The following is a 25888-nucleotide window of genomic DNA, read 5'->3' as shown; positions in this document are numbered from 1 at the left end:
TCCCTACTTCCTTCTCTCCTTCCCATCCACCGACCAACCAACCCTCCTTTTATATGCTTCCGTCTTAGCTGTATTCATTCTTTATTTGCTTCATTTATACCCCACCTTTCTCCACAATGGGGAACCAAAACATCTTACATAATTCTCTCCTTCATTTTATACTCGTAACCCTGTGTAGATTAGGCTAAGCATGTGTAACTGGCCTGAAGTCACCCAGTGAGCTTCCACAGCACAGTAGGGATTCTAATCTGAGTCTCCTAGAAGTCTGAAGCTCTAACCACTACACATACTGCTTTCATAGTATGGCTGCTGTTGAACAGTAGCAAGCAGCCAGTCCTGGGTGGGTCATGGAAGTTGCATGGTGGCTGCTGCTGGGCCTTCCTTCAAAGGCCACATTAGCCCTGGAAAGGGCCCTGCCTCCTCCCCCTCCTTTTATTGACAGAAACCAAGGCTTGAAGGCTGCAGCATTTTCATGGTTGCCTAGCAACAGCCACTGGGAGTATTTGTTTAATGAAGCTACCGGTACTGCTTCTATTATTTGATGAATTTTAACCCTCCAATTTTATTTATTTATATTTCAAATTTTTCTGCAATCCTGGGGAGTTTTCAGGTTTGTAGAAAGGTATTTTTTGTTCGTAGCTCTAATCTCTGGATTTAAGTATCCATAGATTTAGCCATGTTGTGAATTAGCAATATTGACTGACCTGAAAATGCTGGGGATTGAACTTAGAAACTTCTGTATGCAAAGCAGGTGTTCTGCTGCTGAGTTGTGCCCCCCCTCTTGTTACTCAGGGCTCATACAGACACAACGAAGGATAACCCTAGTTCTTGAGTGAAACACGCTGGAGAGTTAAAGGGTTAAACATCGTCCCTTCCCTGCTTGACCCTGATTCAAACTGCAGCATCAGGAACCTGCAATTCACATTTTATTGATGGGCAGATACATTCTTCACTCAGTGCTCCCCCCCACTTTTCAACGGAGTAGTCTGTCTTAATAATTAGATTTCGTTAAATCTCTAAATAGCTTTGTATGTTCTTACTCATGCCTGGTGGGTTTTGATACCTGTGTTGTGTTGGAATAATAGTTTCTTGGCAAGGTGACCTGTGCCACATCCAGGCTGTAGAGTACAAATGTATGCATGTCTTTCCCTCTAAATTGCTTCCAAGTGCTCCATTTTTCACCTTATCACTTCCATGGTAATGTCCCTTTCACATTCAGTTAAATTGATTTAGCTGTAAAAGTTCATCAGCCTTGTGCAGGATTCTTCTGGGGAAAGGTTTTTAATAACCTGTATAACTAAATGGTATTTTAAGTGCAGTGAAGGTAAGGTCATTAATATTGTCAAAGTGACTTGTACTTCCTGACTGGTGTTGTAACTGGTAAGAAGAATCTGCCAAATGTGTCTATGGTGCTGCATTTACAATGTTGTAGAGCAGGGTTTGGATGATTCCTCCCCCCCTCCCCCTGAGACTGGGTGTACAGCTGTGAGTACTTTCCATATTCCCAGGAGGAAGAGACATAGCAAGGAATTTCTTGCAACTTCTGTTTTTACATTGTGTCCTCTGTTCCCAACCAGGGACTTGCCATGACATTTGTTCCCAACCAGGGACTTGCCATGATATCATTTGTGGGTCAGATGCAGCAGCACAGTTTGATTTTCTGATTGGTTCTTGTGGCCCATTCTTACATACCCAGGGGTATGCTGATTGCCACTTTGGGGTCAGGAAGCAATTTTTCTCCAGGCCAGTTTGGCCGGGGAACCTGGAGGTTTTTTTTGTCATCATCCGGGAATGGAATAGGGGTCGCTGGCTGGGGGGGGAGTTATTTGTGAATTTCCTGCATTGTGCAGGGGGTTGGACTAGATGTCCCTGGATGTCCCTTCCAGCTCTATGATTCTATGCTCTAAAATAAGTCTTTAAATCTTCACACATGAGGGGCAAAGAGGAAGAAGAGAGGACATGATGAGCCTGAGGGTCTCCCAGATTGTTCATGTAATGATAAACTATGTTTTGTGAGCAAATTTCTATCATGCCCAAGTCTTGACAGCCTGATATCAAGTATCTTACAGTGCAATCACAGACAGTATTATACCAGTCTAGACCCATTTAAGTCAGTGGGCTTAGAGTTGAGTAACTCTATGTAGGATTTAGCTTTTAGAGAGCAATCGTAAGCAGGTCTACTTGGAATCCTACTCAGGTCCATTTTGTGGGGCTCTGCTCCACACACATCCTGGAAAAGAATTACTCTGTTAGTTGTGCTACTACTTTAGCCAATGTAGCTTTTCACGCAAGAAACACTTCCTTCCGTTCAATAAATCTTTCACTTGTCTGTAATTTTTCATGTAGAGCAATAGCTCTATTTTCTCTGTAAAACTGCAGGTCTGAAACAGAGTGTAATTAAATACAGGAGGCATCCGTTAAAGGTGAAGCTAGGCTATGAGTTTAGACAAAGTATTATTGACCGGATACTTTATATAAGGAAGAGATGAAGGTTGTTCAATAGCAGCCACCTTTAGCATCATGTGGGCCCTTAGTACTGCAAAGGAGGTTGGCCGTTGTGGGGGAATACCTTTGTACTGTGTTACCACTAGGTTCTCCAGGGTTCCCCCCCCCCCTTAACCATTACAGGTGTTAATCAGTTCAACCAAACTAGGGAAATTGTGGTATCGCCAATTACTCCTGTTGTGAATTGTCTCCATACTTCTGTCAATCCCATTTTAATTTCACGTAATTATGTCACATTGTGTAAATCCTGCCAGCTGACTGACTTAGAAAAATGCTGAGCTGTTTCAAAGCACTTTTAGCTTGGTCATAGACACAGATTTCTCATGTCTTTGGGCTGGGAAACCGTTCTGTGTGGCTATGCGAGGCGCAAACCCTCCCCTTTCTTTGGAAATTGAAACCAAACAACATCTCTTCCCCTAAGCAAAATAGCCAGTCCCAGCTCTCCTCTACTTGCTTGGAACAAGAAATGGCTCAGAAGAGCCCAAGAGGCACTGCACATTTTCAGGGAGTGCCAACCAGCAGGCTCTGTCAAAAGACAGCAGTTGGCCAGGAACCTCCCAACGTATTGTGGTTGGCAGCTGTATTGTGAGGGCATCCACTGTCCTTTCTCAAAAATTTAACGTGGCCTCAAGCTTGACAAAAATTGTTTCCTCCTTCATTCTGTCCCTGCATCTCTTCTGTTGCTAGATGGAAATGTAGATGATGTGGAATTAATGGGGCAAGTTCTTGTGCAGGGCATACTTCCCTGGTTGGCTTCTGATGTTACCTTCTGCCAGGAATAGTCCTCTTCTATGAAGCTGACACTAACTTTTAGTGTTCAGGGTTCCACAAACGCCTATTTGATTTCATTAGCACAGCCTCATCTGCAAGCAAGCATTACTCATCAACTGCCTTGCCGTCGTCCCCTGAAGCATTACTTAAAAATAAAGGATTTTAAGAGGCTTTCAATATAGGAGATGTTGCCTAACAAATTGTTGTAAAATACTTACATGTGATGGCACAAGGCTTATGCCCTATGCTTTGTGTATGTCTTCTACACAGTCTAAACCTGTAAGAAAGGAGTCAGATGATATTCATATTAAGTATTGCCCAGCATTCAGACAGATATGATTTTTATGTATGTATGAAATTTTAAAAAGCATGGGTCATGCTTGGCTGATTTGTGTTATAGCTTTATTTTAAAGCTTTAGAAATGGCATAGTGATATGATCCTCCTGACTCATTGAATGCTCATTGAATGCTGAATGTGTTAATTTTTAAAATGTCTTGTTCTTAAGTTCACTTAGACAAGGATAAAATCTCTCTTTTTATATACTTACATGGCCACTATAAGCAGTTACACCTTTCTAACTGCATTGATTTAAATGGATTTATACTTAGGATGGCATTGTTACCAGGATAGAACCCAAAATTTTCCAAACATGGTATGTAGGTCATAGTATACGACACTTTTTGCTGCATCACTAAATACAAAGGAGGAGGTGCTGAATGAACAATGTTGTAACACAGCTTGGACCCAAAATATTAAATCACTCTTGTAAGAGCTGTTGCTGACTTGCTTCCTCTTAACAATAATTAATACCTTTGCAATCTGGTATAAGTGGTGGTTGTTCCCAGAAATTAAGACAGAGTTCTGTCTCCATTCTCCATATTTGTATTTCTAGTGACTGCTAGCTTTGTATTTGTCCAATTCAGATGAAGGTGGTTCTTGAATAAGTGGCTTCACATTCCTACCACCAACATTGGTATTGGTATTTAATGTTGACAGCCTAAATTAGAAAATTACCAGATGTGGTTGTTGAAGCATGTATGCGTTGTGTTTCTGAGTAGTCACATAAACATATTTCCTGAATTTAACCATAGTAAAGGATCATTTCCAAGCACAATACATAATGTATATCTTTTACCTAAACATAAACTGCCCTGGTTATAGAATATTCTCTCGTTTGATATCAGATTCACTTAATTGTCAGTTGAATGAAATTATAAAATAGAAAGTCTTTGGGGTCATGTCATCCCTCTCTTCTCTCCCTCTTCTCTTTGCATATCACATGGAGGTTGAAGGTTTTCTAGTTTAGAAACAACCTTCATTTATTGTGATGTCCAAATCATGTAGATAACCCCCCCACACACAAATTAGGGCTTGGTGTCTGCCAGTTGCAGCTTGCTAGTTTGTCTGATCTGGGCACCACAACAAATTGTCATTTGTTAGAAATGAAGAAGTCTTTAGTCTGTGTTTTGTGCTGAAGGGGAGCTCACAAGCCCAAGATCATCTGAGGCTCATTCTCAGGCCATGGGTTGTTTTCATGGTGCAGGCTTTTCTAGTGTAACTTCCAGTGATCTAAGAAAAGGATGGTATCCAGTGAAGCACACCACACCAAGGAGCTCAGTTGCCTTGTCAGTGGGCTGTTGTGTTCCCTCTTCTCTGTCCAGAGGGGTTTCATACTCATTGACATTCCAGGAACACACATGAAGCTGCCTCATACTGAATCAGACCATTTTGGTTTATCAAGGTCAGTATTGTCTACTCAGACTGGCAGCAGCTCTCCAGGGTCTCAGATAGTGACCTTTCACATCACTTACCACCTGATCTTTTAGCTGGGAAGCTGGGAATTGAACCTGGGATCTTTTGCATGCCAAGCAGATGCACTTAACACTGAGCCACAGCCCCTCCCTATGTAGCCTAAACTGGTAGGCTGAATAGCACCATGATCCTCATTCTCTTTCTCACTCCCCACCCACCGCACTCATGAAAATCATTTGAAGGGGGTGCTTTTGGCAGAGATTTATGCTTACTAAACAAAAATTACTGGGCTCAAGAGTGATCCTACTTGTGAGGTTGAATTTGAACTTGAACTATGATTCCCCCCCCCCAGCAACTAATTGTTAATGTGCTTAAGATTATCCTAGCATTTTGAGAACTAGTCATAGGTTGTTCAAAGTGTACAAAAATCATTCTCTAAGCACATGATAGAAATGAAAGTGATTAGATTTCTGATGTATTGAAAGTTGTTTGGAGAAATGATTATTATTCTATATTGTGACCTCCATCCAGCTTATCTGAAGTTGGTGCTGTTGATCTGATGGTGCGCACAGTGAGGGCTGTTAAGATGCAAGCTGCAGGCACCGGTACAATAAAATTACTTGTCTTATATAATTCAGAAGTTCAAGCATCTATTTTTACACTTGAACTCTCCTTTAACCCAAGAATAATGGCTGGCTTTCCATTGTTATATTTCTATTTATTTTTAGGCACCATACTCATCCTTGTGAACACACACACACACGCACACACCATAGTTGTATATGATCCTTGGTGTTGTATTGTCAAATTATCTGGTCTCTTACCTTCATGAGAATCTAACCTGGATGCTTGCTTCTGTGGAGTACAGAATATACTTCTTTAAGAACTGCTAAAGTTTCATCTATATTGAAGCAATAAATGGCAGAATTAAAAATACAGGAAAATAAATGTGGTAGTAGAACTAAACAGTGCAATTGCTAGAGTGTTGCCTTGTACTTTACAGATAATTGGTCTGACTAGTCCAGAAGTGTCCAATCACTGGTACTGGCTCTTGAAGGTCTCAGGCAAGGATTTCTTCCAGAAACTGGACCAGCCACTACCACCTTCCACGTGCATTCCACTACTGAGTAGAAAATAGTGTGAATTTGTTGTGCTGAAGGGGGCAGCCATTGTGGCAATTTAACTTCTGCATCTATTGATTCAGTATAAAGATATTTGGAATAAGCTCATTTTAAATGATTTGTCAATTTGTAGTTTCTTCCCCTTGAACAAATTGCCTGAGTCATTGCATGGACTGTTCTTAAAGTGGCTTCTTACAATAGCTCTTTGAGCTAGCATAACCATTGTGTATAATAGCCTTCTGATGCATCTGGCCTTTCCAAGTTATAAGCTTTTTGCTTTGAATATAATTTCATATGTTCAGAAGGAGTCATGGTGTGGTTAGTTTGAAGATTGTGATTTCAGGAGAAAAGCTGGTGGTTTTGACAAGTAGTTTGCATACACTGATTAGTTGATTTGATTTTACAGAGCAAACTCATATTGTAAGCAAGGGGAATATTAGAATTTGATGTACTAGTTAACAGATATTGCTTGTTGCTGAGAATTCTCTTGGTAAATAAGCTTGGAACATTTGTGTGTAAAGTTTTTCTGCAATGTAGTCTGCAAACATAAAGTGGTTACTTCTGTGAGCTCTGTATATGCAGAGATGATTAATGAGAAATACATACATTTGGTCCCCTGTAGACCTGCAAACAATCCAAGCAAATTCCAGAGTTCCATTATCTTGGGTTCATGTAAAACTCAATATTTTTGTACATATGGAGGCTTAGGGGAGTCCCAACATCATGTGCTGGCAGGAAGCTTCCTTGGTGCAATGTGTGCAGCTGGGTTGTCAAAATTTTGTGCGAGTTTAAACACTTTCTGCAGCATGAAGCGTCATTCCAGTGAAAGAATACAAACAGCTTCATATAAGCAATTCTCATAATGATTCTCCAAACAACTCTCCAAACAACACAGATAGCAAGACCTGGAGCTTATTACTTTTTGTTTGGATTTATACTTGTTTGGAGGGCAAGCAGCAAAAATACAACACAGATACGCATTTACTGGGAAGATGAATCCTGAAAATGGCACCCTAAAACTACTGTATGTCGTTGGTCTCTTAGGGACCTGTTTGCTCTGTTTAACATCAGAGAAACATTTGATTAACTACTGGCTTTTATGTTTACCATGGGGGTAGCGTCCATTATTTTGCTGCTGCTTCTGATAATTCTACAGATGCAGCCTGATACTATCTAGTGAAGTCAGTTGAGCATTCTGTCCAAGATGTAGACGAAGGGGCTTCATGACCTGAAAGATACCGTGCCCCATTTTGTTTTTGAAAATCTAACCCAATGAAGAGTTCTGGAGAACTTGAAAGCTTGCATACTGTTTTGTGTTAACAAAAGGTATTAAATGACTTTTATTTTTCTGTGGCTACCTAAGTCTTTTGTACACATCTTATGAATTGTTTGCATTCAACACGTTATAATCAGTGTGTTTAATGACTCAACAATGCCAGGTGGCATCACTCATATTTCATTCATACATGTTGTAGATGCATCTTAAATAAAGAAGGCATACATATCAGGTGAGTGACATTGCTTGCTTTTTGCTCTGCTGACAAGCTTTATATGAGTACATTCTGTGTCAAGGCAACTTTTTATTTTCTCTTGTTCCTGCCCTGTTGTGAACGATGCATCAAAACAACTTAATAAAGCAAATGAGATTAAATGCCCATTAAAATATAAAGTCCTGTCTACTAAAGTTCTCTCTTCCAGATTTAAGCAGGCTATTAAAATGGAAACCAAGCAAGAGGACGCTTCCAGGAAATCTTCAGGCTTGATTTTTCAGTTTCCTAGATAAGAGAGCTATAGGAGAGTGCTCACAAGTGAACTTAAATGTGGTTTGTTCTGTTCAGGTCACAGATAATATCATTGACAGGAAGGCTGAAGACAGTTGTGATCTACCTCGAGATAAAACTGTCCTTAACATATTGAATGATAATCTGTAGGCCAGACATCCATGGCTACCATTTCAGATTTCATTGTGATATTGAATGGTGATCAGTGTTGATTCACTTAAAAACTTGTATAAAACTTGAGCATAGACCAGAGATTACATGTTTTCCTGAAGCATCCGCTACTCTCCGAATGGCCATGCAGGTACTATAGCACTGGTATTAAGTCTACTTGATGAACTGTTTGAATCAGGAAGAAGCCCGCCATGCTGTGAATTAGCTGAAACTTCCAGTGATCAAAGACAACTGCAGGTAGAGACCAATGTAATCATCTAGCCTTAGAAAGATATAATGATGATTGCTGTTTCAATATGTCAGAGATTCATAGTCAGTAGGTTGAAGGAAGTACAACTAAACACAATGGGTAACTGAGCTGTCAAACTTGCTCCCATGAGATGTGGTGATGGCCACTGGGTTTGATGGATTTATAATGGGTTTGGGCATGTTTATGGAGGATAGGTCCATTGTTTTTTTTTGATTAGCCATGAGAGCCAGTTGGGGCCTCCAAGTTCAGAGGCTGAATTACGCTGATTGTCATATCCTGGAGAGCAGTCAGCTGGTGATGGCTGTCCTCTAGCCTATAGCATCTCATTGGCTGCTGTTGGAATTGGGATGCTGAACTAGATGTGCCACTGGTCTGATTCGGCATATTCTTACCTTCAGTCGCCCCCTCCCTGAAGTAGAGGCTTCTTACTGAAAATCTTTAAAAGCATTTATATTCTACCAAGTAGATTTTAAATGGATGGTTCCATTGCCAATTGTTAACAGTAATGAAGAAAGCAATTTGGTTAGTGGGATATTCTGCCATTTAGTTGACAAAGTTGATAATTTGCATTTAAATATGATTATAGGAAGAGATGAAACAATGGAGTCCGTCAGACCATCTTTCCTTGACTATTTTGAACAAAAAGAAAAGGAGAATCAGAGAAACAACTATGGAAGACACGTGAATGAAAGGCACCCCTCAGAATGGAGAGTACCTCAGGATGGTGATTATGAATTTGTAAGTACAAACTTTCCTTACTGTTCCCCTTGACTCATGGTGGTATTAATAATAACAATGATAGAGACAGTTTATTTATTTATTTAAGTATTTTTACCCCGCCCTCCCCGCAAGCGGGCTCAGGGCGGCTTACAAGGGGCATAGCCCGAATATAAAATCACATAAAATCCAATAAAATCCAATAACATTACAATCAACAATAACAATAATTATAAAGTGCTTCCTTTTATCAGGCGGTCTTAAGTTGTTAAAAAATGATGGCATCATCGTCCAAGAGATGGTCCGAGCCCGTCCGCTGTACTCATCGTAGCATTCCAGTTACAGTATTAGCTTACAACTCATTGTGGTGGATGTAGAAAAAGGAACACAGAAATGCTAAAGGGCTGGAACAAGTACAGCTAATTTTTCTTATACAGATTTCCATTGACTTCCCCCAATCCGTTATGAATGACACAGTAGTGAGTACTGTGGGGGCTCTTTCTTCCGGCCATGTCCTGCTTGTGGTCAAGATAAATTAGAACATTGAACAGGCAAATAACTGTGGCCAACTAGGAGAAAAAGGACTGGGTTCTAGTAATAAGTGGCGCTCATGATTTTGGTAGCATCTTTACCTGTGCATGGAGCCTTGGAAAACCTCGGTCTCTGATGTAGCTCCACTGTGACCCTTGCATGGCTTGTAAGAGCTTCTTGGATCAATGTTAATTTAAATTTTTCTCTTCTGCTATGAGCAGCAATGCTAATGCTTATTGATCAAAATAAGATGATAGTGATGACCCCTTATTCATGTTTGGTCCTGTTGAGCATAAGACTGTGCCTGAGCAGCTGCTCTTGTGGGGCTCTGTGTGTCACCCTGAATGTTATCTTTCAGAAACAGGGTAGCTGTATTTTTTTCTGAGCAGCACTGCTGCTGTTCTTCCCTTTTTAATATATGCTTGGATAAGTGTGTTGACAGAATTCAGGCAACATAATGTAGCCTGATTAAATGTTGAAAGAATTTTGACTGTATTTTTCATTAGCATTTTAGATGGGGGGGGGACACGATTGAGACACCTTTGGGTAGTGAAGGGCGGGGTATAAATCCAATCTCCTCCTCCTCCTCCTCCTCCTGAAATAAAAATCAATCATGGAAGCTTCTGCTTTGTACCTAATTTTCCATATCCTTATTTACTGTGGCTTTGTCTCTTATGAAAGTGTGTACCCTTTTTCCCTTAAAATCCACAGATATACAGCAATAATAATTTATAATATAGAATGCATTTGGGAAAGGAAGGGACCCTGGTGCATTTTGTGGACATGATGAGCATCTGTTGGCCATTGTGTGAATCTGCTTTCTCATCCCCATTATTGCTGAAGCATATTTAGTGTGTAGATTAACTGTGAGCTTGAAGCATGAAGCAGTCTTATTGGCAAACTTAATGCTTTGTGTCACTTTCATATCGCTTTTTGAAAATATGCTTGTTGATGTTTTTCAAGCTCTTTCTGAACCCCTGGTTAACATTCGAAAAAGTTGTGGTAATATATGCTTAAATCTGAGAGATAATGAAAACATTTGAATGCAGTAGCCATTACTAGAGCTTATTTCATGTAGCCTTTGCATTAGAGAAGTTGTTGGATTCCTGACCCTTATAATCAGATCTCCCAGTATGACCTAAGTTGTAAAATACCTTCATAAACTCAGGCACAAACTGCTCCAGCTTTCATGGGTTTTCTTAATTTTTTTTAAATCAACACTTGGAAAATATGTGCAGTTCCATTATTTTGCAAATATATGTCCGCAACACAATTATCCACAGATCTTGCTTTTCTAAATATTTTGAATGCCTGTATTTGTGGTTTTAAAAACCATAATAGTGCAGTTATACAAATATCACACATGGAAGAAATACAGGGATGCTGAAACATTTAGCTAAATGTCTCTGGATAAAACGCAGGTATAAAATTGTCTGTATATTTTGAAGGCAAGAGTGTGTTCATTCCCATAATTGTAGGGAGACTATTTGGAAACATCTCCCAAGCTTATAAAACATCAATCAAATTAGAACACAGTTGCTGAAGGAGCATGTCCCCCATGCAGTTGCAGTGGAGGATTTTCCATAGCACATAATAGAGCTTTGTCTTTCGTCTCCCCCTTTAGCATGGGGCACCGTATCTGTGTTGGGGGGGGGGCAAATGGGAGGCTTTATGTGCATTTCACCCGTCCTGTTTAGCAACCCCTCCATACCCTTTTGGTCAAAGAAGGGTAGCTCGGAGGTTGTGTGAGGAGAAGTAAAGACTGGACAGAGATACAGAAGTCCTCCCATAGCTACCTGGCATACCAATGTCCTGTCCATAGCCACCCAAGGGAAGAGAGAAGGAAAAGAGATAAGGCCAAGATCTCCTTATATATAGGTGTGATGGACTGGAGGCTGTCCTGCCCACAAGAGGTAAAACAGTCAGACAGCTGTTTTGTGCCTGAGCATTTAGGAGCTGTGTCCCAGAATCCAATTACCTTTCAGGGGTGGATGGGATGTTGGAGCAAAGCACAGCAGCAGTCGGTTTGGGTCTGCCTCAGTGAAGAGCAGACCCATTAAAGGGCAGGTGTGTCTGGTAGCATGGCAGAGTAGTTTAACATGATCTCTGGAAGAGAACAGGGTACCCAGCTGTGAAGTCCTGCCTCGGGTGAGGAGCAGACCTGGTACTGTTTAGTCTGACTTTTGGGAAAGGGCAGGCTAGTTGGGTGGAGTCCTGGGTGTGTCTGTGAAAGAAACCAACCTGGTGGGTAGACAGTGAAAGCCTGTTTGTAACCTTAAGCATTAAAAGGAATTCAAATCACAACCCGAAGCTATAACTAGCTTAAGTTTACACACCTCACCCAGGTTTCTCTGGTGACTGTCTGGAGATCTGCGCTACTGAACTGTTCTTTAAAAAAACAACCTGTACCTAAATCTTTTGTGGTATTTTTAGACATCTCCTGCCTCAGAGATCTCTGTGTTCTTCTTGCTCACCACAAAACTTAACCTCACAACAGCAAACCTAAAGCCTTTATATCCACTGTGCCAACGATACCTTAGAACTGAGGGGAAGAACTAAGAAGGTTTTTATTTTGAAAAGCCCAGTTCCTCAAAATCTTAAGAGGTTGTATGGATCCCCTCTGTGTATAGGTAAAATCACTGATCCCCAATGTGGTGTGGAGGGACTCTGTGGTGCCCCCCCCCCCCCAAAAAATGTGTTTTCTTCCTCAAAGCAAGGACTGGATGTTGACTTTGTTCCATCTTTGAAGCAAGAGATGCTTCAGAAAAGCCAAGGAGGCATCACCCCTGCATATGCGAGGAGCACCCATTCAGAAGCAGAATCATGAGAAGATAGTTGGCTTGGAACCTCCAAGTACTTTCTGGTTGTGTTTTTCGTTAGCATTTTAGAGGGGAAATATATCTTGGGGCTGTACCTGGATGAAAATGTTGACGTCATATGTAGCATTGATGGAAAAGGGAAACTGCATATTTGGGATTTTTTAAGCAAGGGGTTGAAAAAAATGCCAATACTGTAATGCCCTTGTATAGATTTATAATGTGGAATTTATAATTTGGAATGCTGGGCACTGTTCTCATTGTCATATTTCAAAGATGCCGGAGAGCTGGAAGAAGTGAGGCAGAGGGAAAGATGATAAATGGATTGGTGCAACTTTCCTATGAAGAAAGGCTGAAGTGTCTGGGGCTTATCAGTTCAGAAGAAAAGATGGCTGGGGTTCATGATGGAAGCTGACAAATTATGCATATGTTAAGAAAAAGTGGATAGGAAGGTTTTCTCCCTGTCCCATACTACTGGAACTTAGAGCATCCAGTGAAGCTGATGGACTGTAAATTCAGGATGAACCAAAAGGAAGTACTTTGTTCAACAACTAACTCAAATTGTAGAATTTACTACCAGTGGCTGGCTGTGGTGATAGCTACTAGCACAGATGGCTTTAAAAGGGGATTTAACACACTAGCCATAGCGACTAAAGGGACCCTTCATGTTCACATGTAGTAAACCTCTAAATGCTAGAAGCTGAGATCAGGCGCAGGCCTGGGCCTCTGTGACCTGCTTGTTGGCCCTCCAGGACAACTGGTTCGTCATTATGTGCAGGGGCTGGCATCAGCATGCCCTGAGGAGGGGCAGTTGCCAGGGTCCAGGACTTCTGCTGGGGCCTGCTGCCACTGACCCACACACCTTCTCTGCCACCTGTCTGTATCCATGTTTCCAAGTGCCTGGAGTCATTGAGGAAGGGCATGCAGGTGGTTCATATTGGTGGCACTCCAGGTGTCAATGCATATAATGGCCAGTGCTGTCAGGACAAGAAGAAGAAGAGATTGGATTTATACCCCACCCTTCACTAGCCAAAGGTGTCTCAGAGCGACTTACAGACTCCCTTCCCTTCCCCTCCCCACAACAGACACCCTGTGAGGTAGGTGGGGCTGAGAGAGCTCTGACAGAAACTGCTCTTTTTCAAGAACAGCTCTTGTCAGAACTATGGCTTGCCCAAGGTCATCCAGCCAGGTGCAAGTGGAGGAGTGGGGAATCAATCCTGGTTCTCCCAGATTAGGGTCCGCGCACTTAAGCACTACACCGAATGGGCATGTAGGTGGTGCAGCAATCTCAGCATGGACAGTGGGAGGGCTTGCAAGCAAGAGAAGGATGACTGGGCAGATGGACTTGTTTTTGTTTGCTGTTTGATTCCTGCATCATTAGGTGGATATCTTTGGAAGACAGAAGTGAAGACCTTAACTTGAAAAGTTGCTGCAGGAACCAGATCACTTATGATATTAACATGTTTATGTATTATCTGGTGTCGGTTAGTGGTTTTGATTCAGGACCCTGATAATGGATCATGGAGCCCTGTCTGCCAGATAGTAATAATTATTATTGCATGGCAGTGTATGTAGTATAGCCAGGAGATCCTAGGATTGTCTGGCAGCTAGAAGCTCTAGCTCTTTTGTGGAAAGCTAGGTTTATGGGTGGGCTGAGAGAGCTCTGAGAGAACTGTGACAGACCCAGGGTCACCAGCTGGCTTCAAGTGGAGAAGTGGGGAATTGAACCCGGTTCTCCAGATTAGAGTCCACCGCTCTTAAGCAGTACACCAAACTGGTTCCCCATCTGCTGGGTTGTGAACAGCTATAAAACTGATGTGTTTTCGTCTGCCTTTTGGAAAGACCTGCTGGGAATGGGAGCCAAGTTGCTATGCCTCATGCCTCTTTGCTTGCATGCTGAGAAGAGCAGCAGAACAGCAAAATGAAGTCCCTCAGTGGGAGAGAAGATTCCTCCTTGGCTTGTTCCTCACCTCAGTACACCTACCTGTTATCTGCCTTATGATTCCTTCCTTGGGTTCTTTTGGCCTTCCCCATGGTCCTGGCTTTGACAGCAATGAGGTCATAATCCTGGCTCCCTTTTCCCATCACATGATTCTGATGTCATGTGACTTCCTTATATGTGCTTGAAACTTAGACTTCTGGTGTAGGTGGTCTTCAGATACAGCAGAACACTTATATGAAATTCTCCAGACTGTCTTGTACAGGAGTAAGTAATCTAGTCAACAGCAGAAGCTTGAACACCATGGCACTCGCACATGTAATTGGTCACATAGTGTTGCAGAGTTAAATAAATTATGCTGCCCTTTTTATTCTAAAGTACTTCTCATACATTGTTGGCCTTTCTGTATATTGAAACTTAGTTCTTACCACATGAAGAATTGTGTTTACTAGACGTCTAATCTTTTAAAACCATCCTTAAGTTAATGAAGTCCCTTTTCCAGTTTAATTTATGTGTCTCAGTTGAGAGACATTCTGGAAAAAAACAAAAACACCCGGAGGTTAAAATGTTGCTTGGCATAGATTTGTCCAAGACTGTCATGGAAGTAAGCACTAACTTTGATTGCTCAAATTCTATACTGAAGTTCGTAGCCTGCTTGTGTAAACATAAATATAAATGATGCCTCATAATGTCTGTTTTGAGTTTAAGGCAGTTTATGCATAATTGGATGTTCATTTTTTCCTCACCTTGACTGTATTTGCATCTTTAATGTGGGTCAGTATTGCAAACCGGAGAAGTATTAAAATAAGCACATTTGCATTAGCAGGTGGGGGTGATGACGGGTGATACTTATCTGTCTTGCAGAGTGGTTGTTCCAATGAAGAATGGATGGGAAGAAATGGAAACTAAAAGGAGTTCACACACGACTAGAACCAGCCAGAACGTGTGGGTCTCTTGACTGCAGATCAAGAGATCAAAGTAGAGGCAAGGGTTTGGGGATAGCAAGTGGGACTCAAGAGGAGTAAAAAGCAGACAGGGGTTGTTGCGGGGGTTGCTAGCTAGGAAGGGCCAGGTGAATGGTCCTTACCTTTTATAGTGGATCCATTAGGTGGGAGGTAACTGTTCCAACCTGTGGACTCACCTACCTGTTAGTCCGTCCCAAAACCAATCCTGTTGGTTGCCTATAGGAGTGGGAGGTTACCTATCAGGAGTGGCCAATATTGAAATCTAATACCTTACTCAAGGAAGGCATCTGGGCAGGCATGAAAACCTTGGCATCAGGATGCTTCATTGAAGTGTTGATGAAAGCTGGCCATTCCATTGTAAACGAAATGTCCATTTGGCAGGAAATACCAAAGCATGAACAAAGCAGTGATGTGTCTTACGTGATCACAACTAGATCTGCAATGGGGGCTGTCTCTGCTCAAGTTGTTGTTTCTTACTGCTCACAATAATGGAGGTGTGTGCTTCTTCACCAGGCTGGTAACTGTGTAGCTTGAACCTTATTCACGTGTAAGGCTTGTGCAAGTACCTTCTATGTGTTCCATCACAACAGGTGACTTGGAGTGTACAGTTCTCAGAGCCTCTGTGTGTGTGTGTGTGTGCACAGTCCATTGTGTGTAGCAATAAATATAAGTCCATAAATCAAAATCTCAAGTTCATTCTCTAACGCTGTAAAAGCAGTCTGCATGTATACAGATAGCACTTGGGGAGGGAAAAACAGAAGGCATTTTGGGTTGTCAGAGCAACCCAAAATGGTGTGTGACAATGGCCATTTCGCCACAGGTTATCTGCCCTGGTTCAGGGCTGCTGTGTTTTGTTTTGTTTGGGGGGGGGGTTGGGGGGGATCTGAGAGGAGAGAATCAGATGGCCCAGTGGTTTTTCCCCCTTCTCCCCAGAGTATCATTGTACATTCATGCACTTTCCAAGGTTTCCTTGGCTTTTATCTTATTTTAAACCTGTTTTTCTGTGAAGTGTGGCAAGAGATCACAGTAATGCCTAGATGGTTATTGTGTAGGTGGGAATGTTAAATTTCCCTGTCTATTCTCCTTGTATTCTCCTTGACACGTCCCCCCAGGGCAGCCAGTCGTCCGTCCCGTCCCGTTCCCCCCCCCACACACACACACTGCTGGGAGGATTTTTAAAAAATCAGTACTGCAATATTGTTATATCAAGATACTATAACAAGATGTGTAACAGGTTCTTTGAATTCCCAGCTTCAATTTTTTTAAAAAAAAAACCTCTCTAGTGGCTAGCCCGTTTCCTTGAGGAGGTATAAGGGGAAAGTCTATCTTCACAATGTAGGAGGCTAGAGACTTAATGTATTTTAGAAATGAAAGCTGGGAATTCATAGAACTTTACATTTATTGTTGTAATATATTGATACAATGATGTTCTGAAGCTCCAGAGGCCCAGGGGACAGGGGTGGCAGCTGCTGGGGAACTGGTGCAGGGAAACTGTGGGAAAACTTGCCATATGGAAGTCCCGTTGCCACTGCATGTTATCAGGTGCTGCACCAACCCTGGGGAAACCATAAAAGCCTGTCTCCCTCTGGAAACCATCAATGGAAGGAAGTGAATAAGGGGACAGGAGTAAGGAAGAAGGGGAGGAATGTAAATCATAGGGGTGGGGAGATCTGGCAAGAGGGAATCAGGCGGTCCAGTTGAGAGGAAAGATCAGGTTGGTAGTTGGCTGTGGGGATGGGGAGGAGAAAACAGGGAAGTAAGATGATGGGAGAGGGAGTGCCAGGGAATGAGAAAGCAGCCAAGTAGAGAGACAAGGGGAGTATGGGTCAATGTGGAACGAAGTAGTCAACGTGGAAGAAAGTAGGCTGTTCTTCTGGGCGTGGAACAGCAGTCACTGGGGGGGGGAGAGAATTTGTGAATTTCCTGCATTGTGCAGGGGATTGGACTAGATGACCCTGGAGGTCCCTTCCGACTCTATGACCCTATGATTTCCCTCTCCCAAGAGTCCTTGCAGATCTGCCACTTGAAGAGTGACTGCTGGGGCTGATCAAGAAACCACTTGTAGCTCCTGAGGATGACTGAAAAGGTGGAAGTATCTGCACTCCATTGGTCATCCTTGGGCAAGCTAAAAACAATCCAGAATACTTTCTTACGAGTCCCCACCAATGTTCCCTCTAAGCTGTGGAATCTTGTGAGCAAAAATTCTACTTTGTGAGCTAGTGGCATCAAAGTTGTGAGCAGGTGATTTGGCTGTTGCATAAATTAGTTTGCTCTGGAGCCATCCTTCCCGGGCTAAGACAAAAATGTGTGAGCCGGAGGCTAAAAAACTGTGAGCTAGCTCACACTAACTCAGCTTAGAGGGAACACTGGTCCCCACTTGCTTCTGTTTAGTTTGCAGTCATCATGCAAGCATGCAAGATGACTAATTTTAAGTGCTACTTTCCTACATATCTTTAGAAAAGTAACTGAATTCTTGTTCTATATAAATGGGGTTCTAAGGATGCTTTTGCATTATCTGGCAGCTGTTTACCTTATGCTGTAGAATACAATAAGAGCCTTGAGGCATACTTGTCCTTGCACTTACTGACCTTCTTTCCCTTCAATAAATAAATAACACTGAGAGCATTTCTTTTTTTAAAAAAAAAAAAAGTGGAAGGCCCCCCCCCCTCCAACCATTGTTCCTGCCACACTGGAAATCAAGCCCTCAATAAATTTACAGGTTTGTAGCTGAGAAAAGCTAATAGGGCTTGGCACAGTGCATATCGAGGTGGTCAGATCATCTACCTCTGCAGAAATGCTCCAGTTGATCCAAGACACTGTCTGTGTAAATGTAAATAAATTCTGCTTAGTCCTGGACAGCTATTAGTTCTATTGCCCCTTAGTGCAAGCACAGTAATATTTGAAGGATTCATTTAATGCTTTGTTTGAATTTTCCTTCAGTTGCAATGTGACGCTTCTCTTGTTTTCCTACTTTGAGCTGTTATTTGCAGAGATCCCTGTCACATAAAAATAAAGCGGCTCTTTGTTTCTGGTGATAAAATTCCTTGGTCTGCCATGGCACCATCTTAAATATCTCCTACCTCTGGAAGGACCTTCACAAATCAAAGTAAATGGTTTCCCCTAATGTGAGTAGAGAAGAATGGTGGTTTTCACTAACTTTTGTATGCAGTGTGGCAAGGTAACAGCCCAGGTTTGCCCACCTTTCACCCAGCTAGTGATCTTCTGGACTGAATTTGCCAGCCCTCTGTGTAGATATTCACTATGTAACATTTAGTGCATCTACAGAGTATGCTTCCCCTCACACACAACACTAAGAAACTAAAGTCAGTGTTCATTCATTTGAGTTTGGGAGCAGAGATGGGAACACTTTTATGGACATTTAAGCACTGGAATCAGAACCTATCATTTTCAAAACAAATGTTGCTTGTCCCTAATTCAAACTTGAGTAGTCTTCAAATCCTGAACTGAATTTTCAAGGAGGTCTAGGAAGAGGAGTGGGAAAAGCAAAAGAGACAAGCAAAACTGATGTTTCTATTTTGAAGTATTTTCGTCTGTTCCTGGAACTTCCTACATATAAAATTGTAGTGTTTTCCTTGTCAGCTAAGTTTATAACGTTTTATTTCCACTATAAGCAGTAAGTACTCACTTAACCATCAGTTCCCGGTATGCAGAGGGAACCTGGCAAAGCTTAATAGCAAGGACTTTCAATACTTTCATGTTCTTTTTCCCGTATTCTGGTGCTGATACATGGGTGGCTCTTTCATTGCCTGCTCAGGAGAATGTTAATGGGGTCTCACCAGTAGTACAGAGGAAGCATCTATTACCCTCTTTGGAAATGATTTATAGTGAGGAACTGCAAGAGGCCAAGTGATTTATTGCATATTGATCAATGAAAACACGCTCTGCTTAACAATGACTGCTGTGTCTGTGTTACAAACCTTTGTGCTGGTCCTGTTTGTCTTATGAACAGGCTAGTATCTCGATATGTGCCTCTCCTTCCTATAGCTTATTTTTCTCTCTTCTGAACACTGTTGTTGGATTGCATTTTAGTGACCTAAAGTTGATAACTTATTCCTTCAGTGCCTTCTTTCTGGCTTTGTTGGAGGTTGGTTCCATCAGAATGGTGGTTTCCATCCACCAACCTTCTGTCAAGCAGCATGTGTTTTTTTAAAATAATTTCTGTTCCCAGAAGCTGTGGCATGGGCAGGGGAAGTAAACGGACACAAGTCCCATGATTTGACAGGACAAAAGACAGTCACTGGAACACCATGAGGTCCATTTGGGCACAGCATTACTGACCATGGAGAAGAAATAGCGGGATCCCCGTGGAATGGGGGCCTTGGGACAGTTGAAGAAACGGGGCAAAGGCCCTTTGATGCTCCTTGCAAACTGATGGATGAGAACTTGGCGTCTTAGTCAATAGCTCCTCTGTAGATCTGTCCTATGGAGCTGCGGTGGCTCAAGTGGTTAAGACGCTGAACTGCAGGCTGTGGAAGGTCGGTAGTTCAGCAGTTCGAGACCCGGGTGCCGTAGGATGGAGTGAGCTCCCATCTCTAGCTCCAGCTCCTGCCAACCTAGCAGTTCGAAAGCAAGAAATTGCAAGTAGATAAATAGGTACCACTTCAGTGGGAAGGTAACAGCGTTCCGTGCGCCTTGGTGTTTAGTCATGCTGGCCACATGACCACGGAAACGTCTTCGGACAGCGCTGGCTCTTTAGCTTTGAAACGGAGATGAGCACCGCAACCCTAGAGTTGGATTCGACTGGCTTTCAAGCAAGGGAACCTTTACCTCTTAGATCTGTCCTTAGAATTCATCATGAATGATCTCTTTTGGCTTGTGGCTGGCTGCTAGAATGACAAACTCCATTCACAGCGGCTGGGCTCTGTGGTGGTCATGACCAACGTTTCCTTGTCACATGAGAGTTTCATCATGGTGGAATGGTTGGGGCCTTGCCAACAGCCTGTCTCGTGATTGTATTTCATGACGCTGAATTTGTCATCTTTTGGCCCAGCCCAAGTTCCCCATGCCTCCAAACTGGTCTCTGAGCCACTGTGCTTGGGTTTCTGGGATACTCTGCTGAAGGGATAGAGACTATAAATGTACTAGTTAGTGGTAAGCTCGTAGCACTGGTTGTACAGATAAGAAAACTCCCCATGAGGTCCAAATCAAAGGCAATCTCTTTCTCCAGGCTCCTCTGTATCTTTCAGAGCTTTCTCTGCCTCTTCAAACTAAGCAGTATGTATTTTGTTTCCTAGATATCTATCCCAATTGCCCATTGGGATGTTCAAAACAAGCCAGCAAATTCGTCATTGTACAATGATCAGCGCAAATATGAGAATCCTCAAATAGAAAACAGAGACTGACATTTGACCACTCCCTTGGCTGTTGCCTTTCAGTGATGAGAAATAAGCACACCTTGCCTCTGCTGCTCTGGTGGCAATGGGCCTCTTGTAGTTCACCATGCCCCAACAGCTCAATTTAAAGTCGGTGTGTATAGTGAATTTCATCTGAATGCAGGGAAGTGATTTGTGACCCTTCTTTATTTATTAGCAATTTCTCCTTGGGTCAAGCTGAATGTGATGCAATAAAATGTATAAAATCCATTAATCAGCCGACATAGAAAAATATTAAGATAATAAAAAGGGCTTGCAATCTGTTTTTTCTGGTATTGGGAGGGGATGAGATGTCATAAAGAATTAAAACCATGTAGCAGTTGCTGCAAAACTAAAACTATGGCTCAGGTCCTGTGATCTGTCAGTGGAAGGGATGGGCAGTCACAGATGTTTCCAGCCTTCCTTCACCCCTAGCAATTCTGTCTGGACCTGAGAAAGCTGGAGTTGTGATACCCATGTGGGCTAATAACCATGTGGACTGAGAAGCTGCAGTGGGAAAGGGGGTATTATCACCCCCTTTTCCCTTCCTCACTGTTGCCTCCTGACCCGTGCAGTAATTGATCCATGTGGATCCTGCACTGCTGGAGCATGATGGGGTTGCCAGGGGAGGGTACTTTGTAGTGGTGGAATAGGAGATCCAACCTTTAATCTCCTCCCATTCACAGTTATCATTCAGTAATCCCCTTGTCCAGTCCATCCTGAATTCTTCTGCCTCTGTTTCCCAGTCTGATCATAGATTTTCATACAACAGTAAATACAGGCCCATTGAAATTGTTGGGTAACAACGTAAGTGGCATTGGTATTCACTTGCCTATGTTTGGCCAAACCAAATCAATTCCAGTGTTAATGTTTGCACACAAATGGTGATTGTTACCAAACTTTCCATGTGGCTGGACCCCTGTACGATCACATGAGCATTACATTTTGTTTCTCACAGAGCCTCAGCGATGCCTGATGCTAGCATGAGTGTTTAAGTGGTCTTGTGCAAAGCATTAAATATGAAGACCAGTCTTTCAGACAGTGGATAATATAGTGGTGGATATAGCGATGATCCATCCATCTGGAACTGGGACAAGCCCTGCATACATGCTGCTGTTTAGCATGTAACATGGTAATGTGTGAGACTTCTCCATGCAATTTACTCACTGTATGTACACACTCCGGGAAGCCATGATAGGCTGCAGATTTCCAGTGTGTTCAATGCATTGGGATTCCATCCAAGCCTCCGTAGGCATGGATTATTGTACCAGATTGTCTAGTCACAAATATTGGTGCACTATGCTACTTCAGACTGCAGATGTGGAACAGAATCTTTAAGTGTTCTCTCAGTAATTACCTGCATATTCAAGAGCAAGCATATTGGGTTAAAAGTTATTGCCAGGCAACATGCCAGTGAGTCTCAGGTGAACAAGAAAGGATATGATTGGCTGCTTTGTGACACAGAGCACTAGACTTAGATGGACATTTGGTTTAACCCAGCGTGGCAGTTCTTTTGTTGTTAGGTTCTGCTGGGAAAGTAGTAGATTACATTGGTTTTAATTCTGAAGTATGTAAGCATAACTGTGGGCAAGTCTCTCTGCTGGAGAGTTTATGGTAAGAATAGATAACTCCTTGTGCTTTCTGTTGTTCTTGAGCCTTTGTGCAGTGGGATTGCATCAAGAATTCTGCTACTGTCAATCTTCAGATGTTTTATTTCCTAGGAAAAAAGTATCCATTAAAGTGATGCATTCCTCTGGTGCACTGAATGTTTTATGACCAAAATCGTGCATTTTTACTGAATCTGAAGGGATTTCTCTGTCCAAAAGTTTCTCCATCTTTTCCATTGGCAAATTGTAGGAAGAGAAAGTGTAGCTTAAATAGTAATATTTTTTGTCAACTCTCACCCATTCCAACATCATTCTTTTAGTGTATTTCCTTGTATTCATGAGTATCTGAGGAGCTTCACATTTGAAACTAGAGTTGAATGGATTGTTGTCTCAACAGTAGTTAATGTTAGATAATCCTGTTTTAGATAGGGCAGTGATGTTTTACAGTGACGACACTATCCTGGATCCTCATCTTTGGGGAGCAGGCGGCTTGTTACAGAGTGACCTCTACACTAGCATTAGACCTAAGGCTGTCATTTTTAAAATTAGGAACCAAAACGAAACATGAAAATATGCTGTGAAGAAATCTGGAATACAGAATTAGATTCCTTTCCATTGTGCTGTTTGTTGGTTTCATTATTTCAGGTCACTGGCAGCTTTTTACTTCCTCTGACCAGTGATAATCAGTCAGTGGCTTCACAGACACCTGTGGCTCTTCTTAAGCACTGTTTCCCAATGTGGCATCTGTCCTATATTTGAGGAGAGTTGATGAGGCCCTTGCCTGGTGGGGCTTGCAGTTGGCCAGTGGTTCCTACTGTGATATAGCCACCACTAGAGGAATGGATGGGCTTCAGGCCTCATGAGGTGTAGACCTCGTGCCAGGTGTGCAAGTAAGTGTGGCTTTTGGGGATTGGTGCTAGTTGCAAATGTGCCCTCCAAAGCCATGGAGTGAGTACCACTGCCCTAGGCTTTGTTATCCTACATATATGTGCATATTTAAGCATAATTGTGCTTAAAGAAAAAGATGAAAATATTGTGCAATTCATAGCCAAGAACAGCAGATTTCTGCAACCTGTATATACAGATTGTGTGTAATACACATCTTGAGCAGCACCCTGGCCAATAGAACCTCTGTACAGCCACCCTGGAATCTGAGATTTTGCTGTGTTCCGTACCCTTTCAAAACTGCCTTTACAACTATGAGAGCTAGAAAATTGATATCATTAAATGAAAGCTTTTTTTCTTTGCCAAACTTGAGCTTATTGTAGTTCATGTTTTACTAGGTCAAGCTTCTTTTTTCAAGGACATTTTAACCTAGTATGGGAGTGGCACAACAAGTTCTCTATCGCATCCCTTCCCCGTGCAGAGGTGGTTTTTGGATATTATGGCAGACTTCCCCTGCAGATTCATATCTGCTTAAAAAACTGATATGCATCAGATTTCTCATATGTGCACACTGCGGATCTTATGAGACCTGAATTCCATTGTAACTCACAGTGGGAACATGTCACTTTGGATTTAGAACATTTTTTCTGCCAGTATTTGAAATTGGAAAAAAGACAGATACCTTGGGGCTTGAATTGTTTTTAATATCTACCACAGAAGATGAGTTTCCCCCTCTTTCACCCCACCTCACTAAGCACAGAAGTCCCACTTCTTGAGTTGAACCCATCATTCATAAGTTTACCTTTTTACAAACTGACACTGATTTGATTTGTAAAGTTTTCTCTCCTTAGTGTTTGCATTAAAGCCGTATTTTGTGACAGTAGCAGTTCCTTTGATATTTAAGGCTTTTTTTTAAAAAAAGGTAAACTATTCTGATTTTAAAACGACTGATTCTGAAAGAGGGTGGTACTTAAAACTTATTCTACTCTCTCTGTATGTGTATTGACTGATTGGGTCAATATGGGTTCAAGTTGGGAAAAAGAGATTGAGTTTCTAGACACTCTCAATGACTGCTCTATGGAGCAGATGCACGGAACCTACCAAGGGAGAGGCGATTCTGGATTTGGTCCAAAGTAATGCCCAAGACCTCATGAGAGATGTAAAAGTGATTGCGGGACCTCATGCAGTTCCGCAGGGCCTGCAAGACGGAGCTCTTCCACCAGGCCTTTGGGTAGGAGCCGCCGCCGTCGCTATACCACCACCGCGACGATATTATCCATCTATCGCATCTTGAGGAGGAGACGTTGCCCGACTGTGCTGTGAAATACTGCTCCTGGCACTCTCACTTTTAAGAATGCTAGCTGTTAAACGTGGGTTACTGTGTTTTATGTAGGCTTTTGGAGCACCAGATTTTACTATATGTGTAATAGTGTTTTATTGCACTTAATTTTTAAACTTGTTGTTAGCCGCCTTGAGCCATTGGGTAGGGTGGCATAGAAATCTCAAAAATAAATAAATAAATACATACATACATACATACATTGCACCACTTGGGAACAGTGACCATAATGTTATTGAGTTCAACATTTGTATAAATAGGGAGTTGCCCAAAAAGACTTTAAATGAGATGACATGTGAGGAGGAAACTGAAAGGAAAAGTAGAAAGGGTCAACAAATGAAGTAATGGAAGCTGTGAAAGGTAAGAAGGATTCCTTTAAGTGGTGGAAAGCTAGTCTCAGTGAGGTTGATAAAAGGGAACACAGGCTGTGGCAAATAAAATGCAAGTCTGTGATCAGGCGGGCAAAAAGGAAATATAAGGAGCATATAGCAAAAAACATAAAGACCAACAATAAAACTTTCTTCAAATAAATTAGAAGCAGGAAACCAGCCAGGGAGGCTAAAAGGAGTAGTGAAGGATGATAGGGAAATGGCTGAGAAGCTGAATGCATTTTTTGCCTCTGTCTTCACTGTGGAAGTGCTTGCCCACTCCAGAACCACTGATTTTGGGAGGGGTGTTGAAAGACCTGAGTCAGATTGAGGTGATGAGAGAGGAGCTCCTATGACTGATAAACAACGTAAAAACTGGTAGATCACCAGTCTGGATTGGCATACATCCAAGAGTTATGAAAGAACTCAAATGTGAACTTGTGGATCTCCTGACAAAAATATGTAATCTTTCATTAAAATCTGCCTCCATTCCTGAGGACTGGAAGGTAGGTAGCATCACTCCCATCTTTAAAAAGGGTTCTAGAGGACATCCAGGAAATTACGGGCCAATCAGTCTGACGTCAATACCGGGTACTTTGGTGGAAACTGTTATTAAGGGAAGAATTAGTAGGCACATTGATGAACAAAACCTATTGAGGCAGACTCAGCATGGGTTCTGTAAGGGAAGATCTCGTCTCACTAACCTGTTAGTGTTCTTTGAGGGAGTGAACAAACATGTGGACAAGGGGGACCCAATAGATGTTGTTTACATTGACTTCCAGAAAGCTTTTGATAAAGTTCCTCATCAAAGGCTCCTAAGTAAGCTTAATAGTCATGGGATAAAAGGACAAGTCCTTTTGTGGATCAAAAAGTGGCTAATTAATAGGAAAAAGAGAGTGAGTATAAATGGGAAATTTTCTCAGTGGAGGGAGGTAAGCAGGTAACCATGTGGATCAGTACTGGGTCCAATGCTTTTTAACTTGTTTATTAATGATTT

The 25888-nt window shown here is 42.1% G+C and overlaps 1 protein-coding gene across 1 annotated transcript in view; it reads left to right on the top strand.

The window, feature by feature from the left end:
- The window catches only part of STK4 (serine/threonine kinase 4), an 81335-nt gene that overhangs the window by 28974 nt on the left and 26473 nt on the right, over positions 1-25888 (top strand). The window contains exon 10 of the mRNA XM_015418028.1: positions 8939-9090. Coding sequence (XP_015273514.1) covers positions 8939-9090 — 152 coding nt within the window. The remainder of the gene's footprint in view (positions 1-8938; positions 9091-25888) is intronic.

Source organism: Gekko japonicus, unplaced genomic scaffold (genome assembly GCF_001447785.1).
Source record: "Gekko japonicus isolate JY-2015 unplaced genomic scaffold, Gekko_japonicus_V1.1 scaffold1270, whole genome shotgun sequence".
Lineage (NCBI taxonomy): Eukaryota > Metazoa > Chordata > Lepidosauria > Squamata > Gekkonidae > Gekko > Gekko japonicus.
Note: the sequence above shows the minus strand (reverse complement) of the source record. Positions and strands in the feature narration are given on the sequence as shown.